This window comes from Geotrypetes seraphini, chromosome 3 (genome assembly GCF_902459505.1).
Source record: "Geotrypetes seraphini chromosome 3, aGeoSer1.1, whole genome shotgun sequence".
NCBI classification, from domain to species: domain Eukaryota; kingdom Metazoa; phylum Chordata; class Amphibia; order Gymnophiona; family Dermophiidae; genus Geotrypetes; species Geotrypetes seraphini.
In genome coordinates, this window is record NC_047086.1 from 57,210,879 (window position 1) to 57,228,864 (window position 17,986).

The 17,986-nt window shown below is 40.9% G+C and overlaps 1 protein-coding gene across 5 annotated transcripts in view; it reads right to left on the reverse strand.

The window, feature by feature from the left end:
• ADGRB3 (adhesion G protein-coupled receptor B3) overlaps nt 1-17,986 on the reverse strand; it is a 1,500,610-nt gene that overhangs the window by 748,366 nt on the left and 734,258 nt on the right. For all 5 annotated transcript variants that reach the window (XM_033937354.1, XM_033937350.1, XM_033937352.1 and 2 more), the window contains one exon: nt 14,095-14,203. In XM_033937354.1, the coding sequence (XP_033793245.1) occupies nt 14,095-14,203 (109 nt within the window). The remainder of the gene's footprint in view (nt 1-14,094; nt 14,204-17,986) is intronic.

Sequence of the window (17,986 nt, forward strand, 5' to 3'; positions counted from 1 at the left end):
AGTTCCAACTCCTTCCCTGCCACTCGCTCATTCCTTATTGTTTCAGAGACCACCATGCATATTACTAATTTATGAGAAGGAAAAAACTTTGGATTCCTTGCCGAAGGTGAAACATGGTCTCTGTCAGAACCCAGGACCTTTGAATGAAACCCCTTTGAAACAAGGGTTTATTTATTCATTCTGTTTTGACAGTTGTTTGTTTGTTTTTTAAATTAAATGATTTTGTTATGGAAGGCAAGGTGTGCAATGCTTGAATAGAGAAGTGGAGCTGTTTTGGGACACTTACCCCAGTTGGACTTTTCTCAAGTTCTGAGAACACTGTACAATAATTATTATATTTCTCTATGTGATAAGCTAAACTAAACTAAACTAAACCTTGGGTTTATATACCGCACCATCTCCACGGATGCGGAGCTCGGCACGGTTTACAGGAAGTAGGATGAGAGAAGAACTACAGTGGAGAGATTAAGAGTTAGGTGTAAAAGGGTGGGGGAAGGGGGAGAGGCCTAAGAGGGGGGAAATGTTACAGTTTTGAGAATAGCCAGGTTTTTAGGTGTTTACGGAAAAGTTGGAGGGAGCTTGAGGTTCGGAGCGGGGAAGTGAGGTTATTCCAGATCTCAGTGATTCTAAAGGGGAGGGATGACCCAAGTTTGCCTGCATGGGAAATACCTTTTGTGGAAGGGAAGGATAGTTTAAGAGTTTGGGAGGATCAGGAGGAGGTAGGGGTTTTGATTATATTATATTCAATGATTTATTGTATTTTTGTATACTTATTCATTCCCTAGCATCCAGTCCATTGTTTTTAACAACTACCCAGCGTTCTATTACCCCTTTCACATGTTCAGCTCCTATTCTACTCTCACCTCACAGATACTCATCATTATACTCTCTCATATTCCCCCACATCACACCCATTGTTGTTCACTGTCTCTCATCCTTTCTTCAGTCTTCCAGCTCATTTACACTATATCTCAGTCTCTCTCCACTCATCATCCCCTTTTCTCTTAACCACATTTTACACCCTCACTCATATCTTACTGAACATATGTACTCTAACTCATACCTATGCAAAAGCCAGGTCTTTCACTTTCCTCCTGCCATGACTCCTCCCTCATTCCCCACTGTATCATCAAGTCCCTTTTCTTCCTTTGTTTTCTCACCCCCATTTCCAGGTCTCTATTTTCCTTCTGTCTTCCCTCTAGCTCCTGAGTCTCATGCTCTATTGCAGGGGTGCCCAACGCGTCGATCGCGATCGACCAGTAGCTCAGGAAGGCAACTCGAGTCGATCGCACTCGTGTTGCCGTCCTGATCTACGATTTCAGCCCCTAGCGAACTTATGCTCCGGGCTCTAACGTGTGCGTGCAGGCTTCTCTTCTCTTCCCTCCGAAACCGGAAGTTATGCCCGGGGAGGGGGAGGGGTGGAGAAGGGAAGCCTGCACGCACATGTAGAGAGCCCTGAAGCAAGCGTTCGCTACGGGCTAAGGCGGGAGACATGTTAGTGAAGCATTTCCTCTTCTTGCTGCCGGGTCCTGCCTACTTTCTGTTTCCGCGAAGGCAGGACCCGGCAGCATTTCCCCCAACAGTTCCTCGCGATGCTGGTCGGCTGAAGCAGGGAGAGGTTGGGGCGGCGTCGGCTTTTGGGCGTGTTATTGGCGTCGGCTTTCGGGCCTGTTATTGGTGGCAGTTTGGGTCCTGGTCCCCGATGGCAGTTTGGGTCCCCGATGGCAGTGGCAGTGTCTTGGGGGAGGGCAGGGAGAAAGAAAGAAAGAAAAAGGGCAGGCAGGGAGACAGAAGGAAAGAAGAGAAACAGAAAAAAAGGAAAGGGAGGCAGAGAGAAAGAAAGGGCAGGGGAGAGGAAGGAAAAGTTGGGGGAGGGAATGAGGTGTGGAGGAGAGGAAGCATACAGGCTGAAAGAAGGGAAGAAAGACTGGATGCACAGTCAGAAGAAGAAAGTGCAACCAGAGACTCATGAAATCACCAGACAAGGTAGGAAAAATGATTTTATTTTAAATTTAGTGATCGAAATGTGTCTCAATTTATATCTGCTGTCTATATTTTACACTAAGGTCCCCTTTTACTAAACCGCAATAGAGTTTTTTAGCGCAGGGAGCCTATGAGCGTCGAGAGCAGCGCTGGGCATTCAGCGCAGCTCCCTGCGCTCTAAAAACTGCTATCGTTGTTTAGTAAAAAGGGAGGGAGGTATTTGTCTGTTTTTGTATGGTTGTTAGTGAGATGACAGTGCATAGAGTCATCTGCTTTGACCTCTTTGAAAAACCCTGAAATAGGAATGATAATTAACATTTTCTATGCGTACAGTGTGCGTTGTGTTTTTTTAAAATTTTATTGTTGGTAGATCATTTTGACTTGGTCATTTTAAAAGTAGCTCGCAAGCCCAAAAAGTGTGGGCACCCCTGCTCTATTGGCTATTTGTTCCCATTCCCAACTCTTGATTCTTTGTCTGTAATCCATTCCCAGAGTCCATGTTCTTTCCTCTCTCCTAATCAACAACTGGGTCACTGCTTCCCCTCCCCCAAAGGTTTCTTTATAAGTTTCTCTTCCTTGGCCCAGCACCTCCAACAAGATCTATCCTTAATCACAGGCACTGCTTCCTTTCTACAGTCATGTCATGTCATTGAACTATACTCCATTTGAACTGTGGGTTCTGTATATATATATATATATATATATATATATATATATATATATATATATATATATATATATATATATATATATATATATATATATGGAGCTTTGTACAGTTTGAAACATCAGCTATTTCACCCATGGACCCTACAGAGTTGAAACTGTGGAGTGGAGAAATCGCCTAATGGTTAGTGTGGTGGGTTTGATTGCCATTGCAGCTCTTTCAAGCTTTTGGTAAGTTTCTTAACTCTCCTTTGACCCTAGTACAGAAAACTTAGATGTGAGTTTACTAAGGACAGAGAAGGTACCTGCATAATCAATGTACCACAAAAAGGCAGTTTATCAAATCCATGATCCTTTACCCTCTATAATAATTGAATTATACAGGACTTTATAGACCAGAGCCCTGTGGTTTAAACAGATGCATTTGCAAAGATGACCATAGAAGGGAAGATGTGCTAGTGACTGGAGCCAGAGCCGCAGTGACAGCAGTTGGCATGACAAACCTTTTTATGAGTCCAAGCCCTCTTGCCCCGTCGACAGCCCCGACTCGATTGAGCCAGGAGGGAGCCCAAGCCCTCCTGGCCACACGACCCCACTCCCTATAAGATCAGGCAGGAGGTAGCCCAACCCCTCCTGCCCAGGCGGACTCCCTACCCCCCATCCCCACTAAAATACAGGCAGGAGGGATCCCAGGTCCTCCTGCTCTCGACTCAAACCCCTCAAACCCTCGATCGCCCCCCCCCCCCGCTGACCCACAACCCCCCCTCCCCCAATCCCACCCCCCATACCTTGAAAGCGTTGGCCGGACGGACGGGTGCCAAGCCCGTCTGTCCGGCAGGCCAGCCAGCTCAGGAATGGGGCCGGATTGGCCCAGGTGGCTCAAACACCACCCACAGGTGAGGCCTGAGTTTCCTGGGCCAACCAGAATAGGCCCAGGAGCCTTAGGCTCCTCCTGTGGGCAGGGCCTTAAGCACATGGGCCGGGTTTGCATGTACTGCCTCCATGAGATGCAAATCTATCTCATGCATATTTATTGTGGATATGCTGAAAATCTGACCTGCCTGTGGCTCTCAAGGACCGGAATTGCCTACCGCTGCTCTAGATTAGGAACAGCAATCCACAGGCTACATTTCAGCACACTGCTAAATTTTCCAGACTGATAGTAATGGAGATAGACTAGTGAATCCCAAGGCTGTAGGCCACTACCCCACAATGCGTCATGTGCACTAAGTCAGTGAAATTGGCCTAAAGAATACTGATTGATGCACATGTGTGGTCTGGGCCCCCCACTCTTCCCTTGATACATAGCATCTTTCTGTGTTTTCAGCATGTGTCTTGATTCTGGATGCTAATGTGAAAAATCTGATCACCTTCTGGTGACTTTTTAATATTTTCTGCATTGCATCATCTTTTTTTTAAGCTGTAGCATTGCCAAGTGTTCAGAGCAAGAGATATGGACATTTGTCTGGTTTTGACAGAGAGTTGGTCACCGTGCTGCATGGCTGGAAGTGCCCCTGGTCTCTGATAGCTGCTGGTGCATCACTTCCCAGAATTCTATCTGACATTCTCTGCTTGGTCAGTATGGAACTGTTCCTGTCTTTCACCAGTTATGTTTATGTATATGCACCCTCCCTTCTCTTCTCTGTTTAATGTATCTCAGATCAATGGAAGCAATAAAAGAATTAACCAGATGACTGGAAGAGATTAGACACCTTCACCCCTACCCCCCACTAGAGGCATGCACTGGTCTTTACTTTTCCAATAACTGGGTGTAAAGTTTGAACCGAGCCTCCCAGGGTCATAACTACACAACAGTACAGAATTCCTTAGAAGGCCAAAAATAAATTATTCTTATTTTCCTGTATGATCCACTGAGCACAGGCAAAAAAAAATCCCACCATCACATTGTCCATGATAGTGCAAACAGACGGGAGACTTCCTGCAAAAATAATTTTTATTTAATTTTTGATTGTAAAAAATCTTACCTTTGCTCTCCTTAGGCATGTCTGCTGCTTTGTACAAATCCTCTGGCAGTCCCTCATTTCATCAGATTCCAGGATGAAGGCAAAATATTCCTTTCTGGGAAGGAGTGTCTGCTACCATCTTTCACTGATATGCACATACAAAAGGGCAGTTATATAAGTGCCCAGTGGCATAGAAAGGGTTGAGGAGCAGACCACCAAGGGAACCATCTTGGTGGGGGTGCTGGCACCTCTCCACCCACCCATGCAATACACGCACCTTCCCTTTCCTGCCCCCGTACCTCTTTAGATCTTCGCCAGCGTGAGAAACTAACTACTCTGGCCTGCTGATCGTGCCGGCCTACCTCCCTTTGAAATCACTTCCAGGTCACGGGGCCAGGAAGTGACATCAGAGGGGAAGCCAACGCCAGCACAAGCAGCAGGCCAGAGAAGCTGCTCACGTTGGTGAAGATTTAAAGAGGCACAGGAAGGGCCTTAGGCACTTGGGCCAATCAGAGACTTAGGTCCCTCCGTCGTGCATCCCAGGATGCACCGGGAAGGGGAAGGTCTGTCATTTTGAAGAGACAGGCCTGCTGGCTGAAGGGAACAGTCATCCCTCCTACTGGACTCATCTTAAAGATATGAGAGTTGTTGGGGGGTTCAGGGGTGAGGGACCATCAGTGGTGGTAGGAGGGAGTAGGCATCCCTCCTGCTGTCCTTCATCTCAAAGGTGCGGGGATGTCTGTTGGAGGGTTGTCAGGAGGCTGTCAGGGGGGTGGGGACCCTGGTGTCAGGAGAGAGTGGGCATCCCTCCTGCCAATCTTGTACAGGGTGTGGATGGGGGCAGGCAGCGGCAGAAAGGGGGAGGTCGGCAGGAAGGGAGAACATTTCCCTCTGATGCTCTCCCTCTCAGTCAATCATCTGAGCTGGCAAACAAATAAGTTTTAAGTAGCTTCTTAAATTTTTTCATATAGGAAATACACTGGAAGAAAATTCCAAGGTAGAGGTACAAGAAAGAAAAAATGAGACTCATGTGTCATTACTGGAGAAAGCAGAAGACATTTATTATACTCTACATCCATACATAGCCCCCACCTGTCCTAACTTATTAGACTGAATATCCCTGCTAATTGGATAACTTCCACAAGTCTTTACATGAATAACTTAATGATATGACGTGATATGATTCCATATGGTACTTATAGTCCACCAACTCCCAATATTTAAATTCAAAGCAGATTACAAATCCAAGTAAATAAAAAAGAGGGGGGAGAGATAAAACTCCTTTAAAGATTGTAGATTACAAAAATGCTTTCTTAAATAAATAGGTCTTCAAAATTTTATGAAAATACAACTATGCAGGCATTGTCCTGAGTTTATTTGGTAAAGAGTATCAGAATTGAATGGCCTGATATGGAAAAGATAACTGCAATGACTTTTTTTATATATATTTAACACCTGAGAATGAAAGAAAATAAAGGAGGCAAGTTTCTCCAGCTTGAGATGAAGTAGGAGATAGTAGAAAAGAGAATAGTTGTGTCAAATATTCTGAAATAAAGCTTTCAAATATTTAATAAATTCAACAAGCTAGCTTGAAAGAAATTCTAGCGCCAATGCAATCTAATCAAATTTCCATTTCCCAAACACCATTTTTGCTGTAGTGTTTTACAAAGCTTGCAACTTAGAAAGAGACTGAGTTGAAAGAAGATAGTATAAACCATTACAATAAATAAAAGACAGGAATTATAGACTGAACCAAAATAGAAAAATATTTCTCAGTCAAACTGATGCTGTTTAAAGAAAACTGTTTTAACTACTGCGTTAACCTAAGGAATCAGTGATAAAGTGGTGTCCATACAGACTCCTAGTATTTTGGAGATTTTCTTACATTAAACCATCTGAAAACAGAGAAGTTTAATTTTTTCTTTAATTTAAATCCATGCATGGTACTTTGCTTTACAATGTTTTTTAAACACACTGAAACACAAGATAAAATAAAAGGTAAATCTTCTTGAATCAGTATCAATAAAAACATGTAATCTGAATATGAGAAAAACTTACAGTAACATCAAAAGCAGAAAAACCAAAACAGATTGAAGTTATATACAGTATATATTAAACTAGTGTTTAAGCCTGTTATATTAACGGGTGCTAGAATATATGTCTGTCTGTGTTTCTGTCTCTCTCCCTGCCCCTGTCTCTTTCTTCCTTTCTTTCTTTCTATCTCTCTCCCTCCCGCTGTCTATCTTTCTTTCTTTCTGTCTCTCTCCCTGGCCCCCTTTGTCTGTCTGTGTTTCTGTCTCTCTCCCTTCCCCGTCTCTTTTTTCCTTTCTTTCTGTCTCTCTCCCTCCCGCTATCTATCTTTCTTTCTCTCTCTCCCCCTCATGCTGTCTTTCTTTCTATCTGTCTCTCTCCCTGGCCCCCTTTGTCTGTCTGTCTTTCTGTCTCTCTCCATTCCCGCTGTCTTTCATTCTCGTGCGCTGCCTGCCTGTCTTTCTGTCTCTCTCCGTGGCCCTCTGCCTGCCTGCCTTTCTTTGTCTTTCTCCGTGGCCCCCTTCTGTCTCCCCCTCCCAAAGCAAAGCAAGATTGCTCCCTGCCACCCAGCACACCCCTTCCCTAAAGCAAAGCAAGATTGCTCCCTGGCCCCCTTTCCCTCTCCCCCATCCCCCACTTCCCTGTGCAGCAGCAGCATTTCCCTCCCCCCCCCCCACTTCCCTGTGCAGTAGCAAAATTCCCTCCACCTCCATTTCCCTGTGCAGCAGCAGCATTTCCCTCCCCTCCCCCCCACCCCATCCTCTGTGCAACAGCATTTGTTTGTTTCTGGCCGGCTCACTTACCCTTGTCGATCCCCGCCTGCATCGCACGACACCCTCCTGCCATTCCTGTGCGCCATAACAACCCGTCACCACTGTTGAGATGCCTGCTTGCACCCAGCATGTGCGGCAAGCGGCTGCATGTGCCCCAAATAGAATACGGCCACGGAACAGAAATCACGGGGGCAGGTATCATGCCGTTTTAACAGCGCATGTGCGGGTAAGGTTTTATTAGATAAGATAATGCTGGTGATAGAGGGGAACCCTGAGGGACTCCACTAGGTAATTTCCGGTCTGCTGATAGATTATTAGCCATTTAACTCTAAAATATCTATTAGGCAGGAAGTCCTTTATCCAATTTATCACTTTGCTAGCAACATCCAACAAGCTCAACTAATGTAACAAGTTGTCATGATCCACCGTTTAGACTGCAGCTTTGCCATGAGCAAATAATGTCTTAACTTCTAAAATAATAGCCCCCAAAACTGATTCTGGGGTGGACAGTAGGTAATTGACTGCTCATTTTGCGAGTCACAAATTTAGCAAATGTTTTGCTCATCTTGCAAAACACTCGCAAACTGCATTACTTGCAAACCGAGGTTTGACCATATATGTTATATACTCATAGAAGTATACGTATTATGTTTATTAACTAAGTTTTTAGAATTATATATTGCTGAGTTGTGGTAAGAATTTTTCACTAAATATAGCCATTTACCTTCATTACAGTTTGGTTTTAGACCCTTCCAAGTGATAGAATCAGTTTTGGGGGCTATTATTTTAGAAGTTAAGACATTATTTGCTCATGGCAAAGCTGCAGTCTATCCGGTGGATCATGACATCTTGTTACATTTGGGGTTGAATATGTGGTCTAATTGAAAATATACTTAAAGTTATTGAGATAAATATCCATGCAGCTTTAGTAGCCTGCTGAATATTTATATCACAGTCTCTAACCATGCCTCTACAATAACACCCTCCTCATTCACCCTTATTACAGGGGAGAGTATGGCACAGTGGTTAAAAAGCCACAGCCTCAGTACCCTGAGGTTGTGGGTTCAAATTTAGTCCCCCCATTGCCCCAGGTACACTAGATAGATTGTGAGCCCACTAGGACACACATGGAAAAATGCTCAAGTACCTGAATAAATTAGTATAAACCATTCTGAGCTGCTCTGGGAAAACAGTATAGCAAAATTAAATAAATAAATAAGTATGAATGCCTCTGTTCTATGAGGCTAATATTCACATACTATGAAAGAGCATGAGGACTAAATAATTACTTAGCTGGATATGACTGATTAAGCTAGTTTATTCTTTATTCACTCAGAAAAAGTCTACATTTATGATGCCAACATACCAACCCACAGATTTGTGGTCCATTTTGATGAAAGACTGCTTTAGATATAAATGATCCTTCTCAACAACCTTTCACTGGAAAAATTATATGGGGCTTGACATAAAACAAAAACAAACAAACCAGGTAGCATCTCATGAGGTGTAGTTATTTGTTATTGCCAAAACCATCCCTCAACAACATCTCTGCACACTGGTTTTTGTTGAATTCTGAATTACATGACATTACACTATAGCAGCTCATTGACTCAGAATTTTAGTGAACTTTCAGAAATACCAGGCAATGAATGAAAGATTATTACTTGTGAAATGGTGATTTTGCAAAATATTTTCCAAATTAATCCTATGCAGGGAAAAAACCCAGCCCCCCAACATCCCACCTCATACCCCCCAACACCTCACATGACTCTCCAACACCCCACCCGACACCTCAGCATTCTACCTGACACCTAAACATCCCATCCTGATAACCCCAGAACCCCCATACCTTTGAAGAAGGCCAGCAAGAGGAATGCCCTCTCCCTCTTGCAGCAGGCCTGCCTCTTCCAGAATGTTGGGCCTTCCCCTTCCTGGTACATCCTGGGATACACCTGACCTGATTGGCCAAGATACCTAAGGCCCCTCCCATAGAAAGGGCCTTAGGTACCTGGGTCAATCAGAGCCTTAAGCCTCCATCCCAGTGCATCCTGGGATGCCCTGGGAGTGGCCTAAGACTCTGATTGGTTCCGATACCAAAATAAGAGCTCTGAGAATTATTTTAAACTCTGCTGTGACCATGAAATTTAAAGTTTAAAAACTTATTTGCCTTGTTTATTCAAAACTATGACTTATCCGATTGAAAGATTTTCTCAATGCATCAGATTTTAGAATGGTAATTCAAAGTATAATTCCTTATTTTGACTGCTGTAACAGCTTTTTGATTGGATTACCTAAGGTTTTTCACAAGCTGCAGCAAGTAGCACAAAATGCTGCTGCTAGAGTTCTTGTGAGCTGTCCACAATTTTCTCAAACGCATAATTCCCAATAGTGCAAAGAATAAAATTTGAAATTTTACAGTTAGTTTTTAAGGTATTATCCAATATATGTCCATTATTATTTCAACCAATCTGAGACTATATCTGCCTCCCAGATCGGCAGGGAAGCATTATTAGAAGTGCTATCTTTCCACACTGTGAGACTGGAGGACTTCTAATTGGCTATTTTTAATATTGTTGGGTCAAAGCTCTGGAACTCCTTCCCATATAAAGAGCCTCTTTTACAAAGCCACAGTAGCAATTCCCAGCATGGCAAATATGACAAACCCCATAGGATGGGCTGTGTTGCATTTGCTGCTCATGACTCACTACCATGGCTTTGTAAAAGGGGCCCGAAAAGAGAATGCTTCAAAATCCTGAAACATTTAAAAGAGAACTTAAAAATGTTTTGTTCCATCAGACTTTGGATGGAGAAGTTTGGATGGAATAAAAGTTATATTGCTGGAGTATTATCGAAACTATTGTGCTATGTTGTATATTAACATGATGACTGTGAATGTATCAATTGTTATCTGCTGAGACTTTGCAGATCCAAGCAAGCTATAAATTATATAAATAAATGAAATATGCCTGTTAAATTTAGGCCCCCCATGAATGCCAGCTCTATGTCAGGTCTAAATGGGAGTGCCTAGATGTAGATGTGTACAAACTGGGTTTAAACTAGTATTCTATAAGGACATGGGCATCCAAATGTCTGTACAGAATAGGTTCTTTCCTCATATTACTGAAACATCAAAATGGAGGAACCTTGTGGTTGAATTCCTAACACAGACTGTGCAAGTCTGCTCAGTACTGGCCTTAGTTCTTAAATATATATACCATTATTATCTGTGTTCATCCCATGCTTTTTTTTAATCTGTCACCATTTTCTTCTCCACCACCTCCCTCGGGAATGCATTCCAAGAGAGGGTGGTTGATGCCTGGAATATGCTCCCGAGGGAGGTGGTGTAATTAGCTAAAAACATTGCTTCTTTGGCCAGGGAAGTTAGTAAGTTTTAAATTCAATATGCTTGTATGGATGTGTCCTCTTTATGTGGTGGCTGTATCACAGAATAAAATCCCTGAACAGTATTTAGAAGATCAATTTGGAAACGTCCAAAATCTGCCTAAATCCCATTCAGAGAAACATCTATCTAAAGCCCAAACAAAGCTCAATGGATGACCTACAGGGCCGCCTAAAGAGCATCTATCTGAGTAATGTCTTTCTGAAGCCCAAACCACATCTATCTAAAGCCCAGACAACGCTCAAACAGCTATTCTTTACACTGCTTATAGGAGCTAATTGTACAATTACTATGCAACTTCCTATGTAGCATACAGGCACACTGATATTCCCAGTTCAACTCCCAGTAAGTACCTCTCACTGAAAATAAAATATTATAAATATCCTTTTAAAGATGGCATAGTGTGTTACTTTTTTTGTTTTTATTATGTTAAAGCTTACAATTCTGAAATAATATGACAGGGTAGTGAGATCCACCTTGTGTTGTCTCCTGGCATCTATCCTAGCATAATTAACTGCCTATATGGAACAGTATAATAAAAACAGAATTGCTATTATTGTATGGCTCGTTGTCTAGCACAGTGGATTAGAATGAAGGTTAGCATATAAGCATGTCACATTTTTTCAAGATTCCCAGTTCTACTCCCACTGAAAATAATATATTATAAATATCCTTTTAAAGATGGTATACTGTGTTTTTATTATATTAAAGTTTACAATCCTGAAATAATGGAAAATAATCAATAAAAACATTTTTAGATTAACTAAATACATTGTAGGGACGTCTAGAAGTGAAAATAATATATTATTGGAAACACGCAGTGGATGCCTAGGTGATGCCTAAGTGGCACTCAGTGCGACATGCTTGCACCTAAAGTTAGGCGCAGTTTGCAGAATCGGGGCCATAGTGTCCAGCATTCACATCCATAATTGACCACTGAGAAAATGAGTGTGTGGACAAGTCTGATCTTCAATTAATATGCAATAAATACAAATCATATCAAACATTATTATACAGGCTCAAAGTCTCCCACGGACAATATTCAAAGAATGATAATCCTTCTGATCTGTGAGGATTTTGCAGGATATAAGACTCACATAACATAGCATAGCATAACATAACATCTTGAAAGTTCTTTGTCTAAATAGAGAAAACTTTGTGATTATTATTTAAGTGTGAATATAATTACAAAATTATATCTGAAATACATTAAGACAATAAAACAGAACACAGCATGTATTATACAGCATTGGCTAGAAAAGACACATTTTTCTAGTACAAAATGAACACCAATTATCTGGGAACTTATTTACTATGAAGGAAATATGGACAATCAGTCTGCCAAATAGAAAGCAATTCTATAACATAGTGCCTATGTATAAGTACCCAGAGAGTACCTGATAAAAGCCTATTCTATAAAGAAAAATAGGTATTCACTTCCTTTAATAGAATATTAATACATGCTTCATTGGCTACATGTAAATGCTCGAATCCTGTTTAAACTTTCTTGCATTGTGCACCATGCTCTAAATCAGGGGTGCCCACACTTTATGGGCTTGCGAGCTACTTTTATAATGACTAAGTCAAAATGATCTACCAACAATAAAATTAAAAAAAAACACAAAGCACACTGAAAGGCAGAGAAAATGTTAATTATTCATATTCCGGGTTTTTTCAAAGAGGTCACGGCAGATGACTCTATGCAATGTCACCTCAGTAACAAAATACAAAAATAGACAAATACACCCCCTCCCTTTTTACTAAACCACAATAGTAGGTTTTAGCACCCTTAAGAACTGAACTGAATTACCTCGCTTTTAGAAAACAACAACAAAAAAGTACCTATTTGTTAAATGTCTATCTGTTCAATAACTCTGCTTCTTTAGAGTTTTCTCTTCTGTTGTGTTTTTATTAATTGATTGATTTTTAAAAAAAATTATAATATTGATAGTATAATATACAATATTACTGTTTATAATTAGGATAAGAAGGGGATAAAAATTGTTGAATGTAATAATTCCGATGATAATAATGTATTTTCATATAGTTTTTCAGATCCTTCAGTTGTATACATTATAAAGTTTGAAATATCAATAAAGATTTATTAAAAAAAAAAAAGAATTACTGTATGATTCTTCCCTCATCCTTCCTTTATCTATGCCTGATATATATGATATCAAACATAAAAACCACCAATATAGACCAAAATGACACTAAATATTTTTTTAATAGGTAAGGGAAAAAGCCTCAGATCATGGAGTTTCACCCATTCTGGGTTTTTTTCAAAGAGACAAACAAATTTGTTCTCTTACTCCTGCTTGCATCACTGGCTTGAACCCATCCTCCATACCTTTAACTCAATTAATTAATTATTCTTTTTAATTCATTGTTCTTTAATCTTTTGTTAATCTACAATAAAATTTATCTAAATTAGATCTCTTAATTCCCACTAAACTCAACCACTTAAATACTTAATACTAAAGAACCTCAAAGCTCATTTCAGAACATAGAACCGACAGATAAAGAGTTGGACTTATCTTGAAAAAGTGCACAGGTGCTTTTGAGTGTTGTATTGAAAAGTGCATTTGTGCTGTAAACTGACTGCTTCAATACATTTTCAGCATATATATCTTCAAATGCTTAGCTCCTGCTCTAGATAACTTTCAATCACCTAACGCGGCCTGCGTTTTGTGGGATACACTACACCCCCACTGCATCAGGGAAAAGTCTCTCTAGCAATGCTTCTCTGGGCTATAAACATGCTCCTGCCGGTTCTGATAATAACTGTTTGTTTATTCCTTTTCAGAGGTACTACAGTTAGATTGCGAGTCCATTGGGACAGAGAGGAAACTTACTTAAAATACCTGATTAGACTTTTGGCCATTGTATAAGTTAATTTTTTTTTTTTTTTGTAAACCACTTTGAAACTAGTGTGATGATTTAGCAGTATATAAACACTGCATTACAATTAAGTTAAATTAATACTAGCTAGCAGATGAGATATACATGTATAACTTAGGTATAAATATGTATATCATAGAGCTAGTATTAGAGTGTGTGTTGTGTTCCAGAAGTAAGTATGTAATATATAGTACATATTCAATACTATATGCAAAGATTTGTGCCCTGCCCAGATTCTATGTTCGCACCCATCCTGAAACAAGACACTTTCAACAATACAAGAATATTTATGGAATAGCTTATACAGTAACTACATATTTTGCATGGTTTTGCACATGTATCTGAACATATAAATATTGACATGAACATTTCTTACCTACATTTCCAGTCGTTAGGTATGAATTCTGAAAATCCTTCATTCCCATTCCGGCAATGTGTATAAAGTCTTCAATCACTTGCATCAACTCAACTGAGCCTGGGTAGATCTAATAAATAAAAGTCAAGTAACCATTGACATTAAGGTCTCCAAAAGCTAATTTGCAGTGAGATAATAAAATGTATCCCAGTTTTAACATAATGTATATCTTAGCAGCAATCTGAACAATATTCTAACATTGAGTATTAGCCACAAATGCTTTATTTTTAACATTTGCCACCAGAAAAATGATAAATGTTGGCTAATTGGTTAGAGGCCTAGTGGTTAGAGCAGCACACTGAGAACCAGAAAAGCCAGAGTTGAAATCCCATATGTTCTCCTTGTAAACACTGAGGGCTCCTTTTACTAAACCGCGTTAGCGTTTTTAGCGCATGCGGCATTTTGGCGCACGCCAAACCTGTGCTACGTGGCTAAACTAATACCAGCTCAATGCTGGCGTTAAGGTCTAGCGTGGAAATTTAGCGTGCGCTATTCTACGTGTTAAAGCGAGACAAACACGCGCCGACATTTGAGAGCGGACAATTGAGCGCAAGACTTCAGCACGTCGCTCTAAAAGCTTATTTTAAAGGGCTCCAATAGGGGTGTGTAGGGGGTTTACTTAATAGTGTTGGCGATGCATTTGGGGGTGGTTTCTGGGGGTTGTAACCCCCCTAATATACAGAAAACTTAACTTTTCCCCGAAAAAAATAGGTAAAAAGTTAAGTTTTCTGTATAATGGGGGGTTACACCCCCCTCACCATCCCCCAACACGGCAGTGCGAACAGTATTAAGTAAAGGGGGGAGTTCTCCCAACACACACCCCCGTCGGAGCCCTTTAAAATAAGCTTTCAGAGCTGCGCGCTGAAGTCTTGTGCTCAATTGTCCACTCTGAAATGTCAGTGCGCGTTTGTCTCGCATGCTTTAGTCTCGTCACCGTTAAAGCCCTAACGTGGCTTAGTAAAAGGAGCCCTGAATGTTACTTCACAGTCCACTGCCCTAGCTGCGAACCGACTGTAGGACTAGATTCACTATGTGTAGTAGCGTAGTGAGGGAGGTTGGCACCTGGGGTAGTGGTACCAGGCATCGCCGCACCACATGCCTGCCCCTCTTCCCCACCACTTGAGCGCTCTCCGCATATGTCTGGAAATGTTTGCCAGCGTGGGCAGCATCTTCCACCTGCTGCTTGTGCCGGCCTCGGCTCCCTTCTGACATCACATCCTGGTACCGTGACCAGAAAGTGATGTCAGAAGAGAGCTGCGGCCAGCGTGAGCAGCCCATGAACAATGCTGCTTGCGCCGGAGAACATTTCAAGAAGTATGTGGGGGATGGAAAGGAGGAGAGGCACTGGTGCCCCCTGCTAAGACGGCACCCCCAGCCTCCCCTTTACTACGCCAGTGACTATATACAATGCACTAATAATAATAATAACTTTATTTTGTATATAGCAATACCAGAAGCAGTTCAGAGCGGTTTACAGAGGAAGAGACTGTACACAGACAGCGATGTTACAGAGAATATTGTCAATTACATTGGTATAGTAGTCGGATATGCAATAAGTATAGGCAGGGAGGAGTCAGAGAAATTTGTCAAAGAGATAGGTTTTGATTGATTTCTTGAAGGCTTGGTAGGAGGGTGTGTTAGAAATGAGGGTGGTTAGACATTTGTTCCATTTACCGGCTTGGAATGACAGCGTTCTATCAAGGAATCTCTTGTAGATACAGCCCTTCAGGGAGGGGAAAGCATATAGGTAGGTATTACGTATGCGGGAGGTGCCTGGAAATACAAAATGGTGTGATAGGTAAATCGGGGATGAACCTGTTATGGTTTTGAAGCACAGGAAGGCAAACTTGAAGATAACCCTTGCCTCCATTGGCAACCAGTGAAGTTTTCTGTAGAATGGGCTTACATGGTCCGACTTTTTGAGACCATAAATGAGGTGGACATCAGTATTCTGTATGATTCTCAGATGTTTGATGGTTTTCTTAAAGGATACCAAGTATATGATATTACAGTAGTCTAAGGTGCTTAAGATTAGTGACTGAACCAGCAATCGAAAGGAGAGGTAGTCAAAATAGTGTTTGATGGTACGGAGTTTCCAGAGATTGCAAAAGCATTTTTTAAATCTGGGCATTGGTATGGTGTGCTCTAATGCAAAATTATGTTTAAATGCCATGAATGTATCTAATTGGCGACCATTCTATAAAGAAAAGTAGTTAACCTACTTTCATTTCTAGAGCAGCAACAGAAATACGCATGCAACTTTTACAATCACTTCTAGTGTAAATGACTTCACCCATATTGCTAAATTATACCTGTAAACTAAAGCAAGCTATAATTGACATGTGTTACTGTATGCCTTCCTCTAGACTCCATCCATGTGTATACCTACCTTCAAGTATGCGCCATCAAATGTGAGGCACCTTCTTATAGTATAGCAAATTGGCAGAATATGGGCATTTATATACAAATGTGCGCATATGCTGTCATTCTGGTCATTTACATGCATACTTCACACTCAATCTAATCTAAGATCATCTTACATTTATCCCTAAAAAAAGGCCCAAAGGAGTATATAGTCAATATTGTATTCGCTTCATACATATAGTGATTTATCAAAAGTAATACATAACTCACACTTTTATCCCCATTCGCTTTAGTCATGAATTTACTAACTAGGTAAGTTTTTAGTCTTCTGTGAAAACAAATGTAGGGAGAATATCATTCAACAGATAATGGTCAAGCTATTCCCCCAAAAAGTATAGCTTGATGGGAAAAATAACTCTCCAATATTATTTTTAAATAAATCCCTTTAAGCGATGGATAAACTAGCTCTAATCAGTGCAAAGTCCAATTGGCTCTTAGGCAAAATAATAAAAAAAAGCAAATCAATTCAATAATATGTACTGGAATAGAGCCATACAAGATCTTAAATACAATGCAAGAGGATCTGTATAAGATGCAAGCATTTAAAGGTAGCAAGTGCAGTTTTAACAACAATGGTATATGATCTTATTTATTTACCCCTTTTACAAAACCATAGTGTGTTTTTTAGCGCCGGACATAGTGGTAACAGCTCTGATGCTCTTAGGCGTGGCCGGCACTGAAAACCACGCTATGGTTTTGTAAAAGGGGGGGGGAGTTAGTTTGAAAATTAATCGAGCTGTTAGGTTTGCAAAAGTTCAAGACAATTCTGTAAACTGAACTATCTAAATGCTGATACCTTCTTCATAAAATTAATCTCTTAGGGCAATTCCAGTCCTTGAGAGCCGGAGCCAGGTCAGGTTTTCAGGATATCCACAATAAATATGCATGAGATAGATCTGCATCTCAAGGAGGCAGTGCATGCAAATCCATCTCATACATATTCATTGTGGATATCCTGAAAACCTGATCTGGCTCTGGCTCTCAAGGATCGGAATTGCCTACCCCTGCCTTAGGGGTGTCTTTAATACTAACATTAGTACAAGTTATCTGCCACAGGAACCATTTTATTTCTATGAGTCTTGCTGTCGATAACACACACTAATCTTCAGTAAAAGACTCCCTTAGTTCGTAACGAGGGCCTATTAACAACAATAAGGTATGCACTAAATAATATTCATAAATCGGTTTACCAAGTGTTAATGTGCATTCAGGCATGTTCACAAGTTACTATGTTTTATTTAAGCTAATTCTTTGATATTAAACCCTCTCGGTTAAAATGCATATTTAGCACCCAAAAAACTGGCACTGACAAAAGCGCTCTTCTATTAGCTGCACTCAGGTCCTCTTTTACAAACCGTGTTAGTGATGTCGACGTGGTAAATGCACCAAAGTCCATGGGAAATGAATGGGCTTTGGTGCATTTATCACA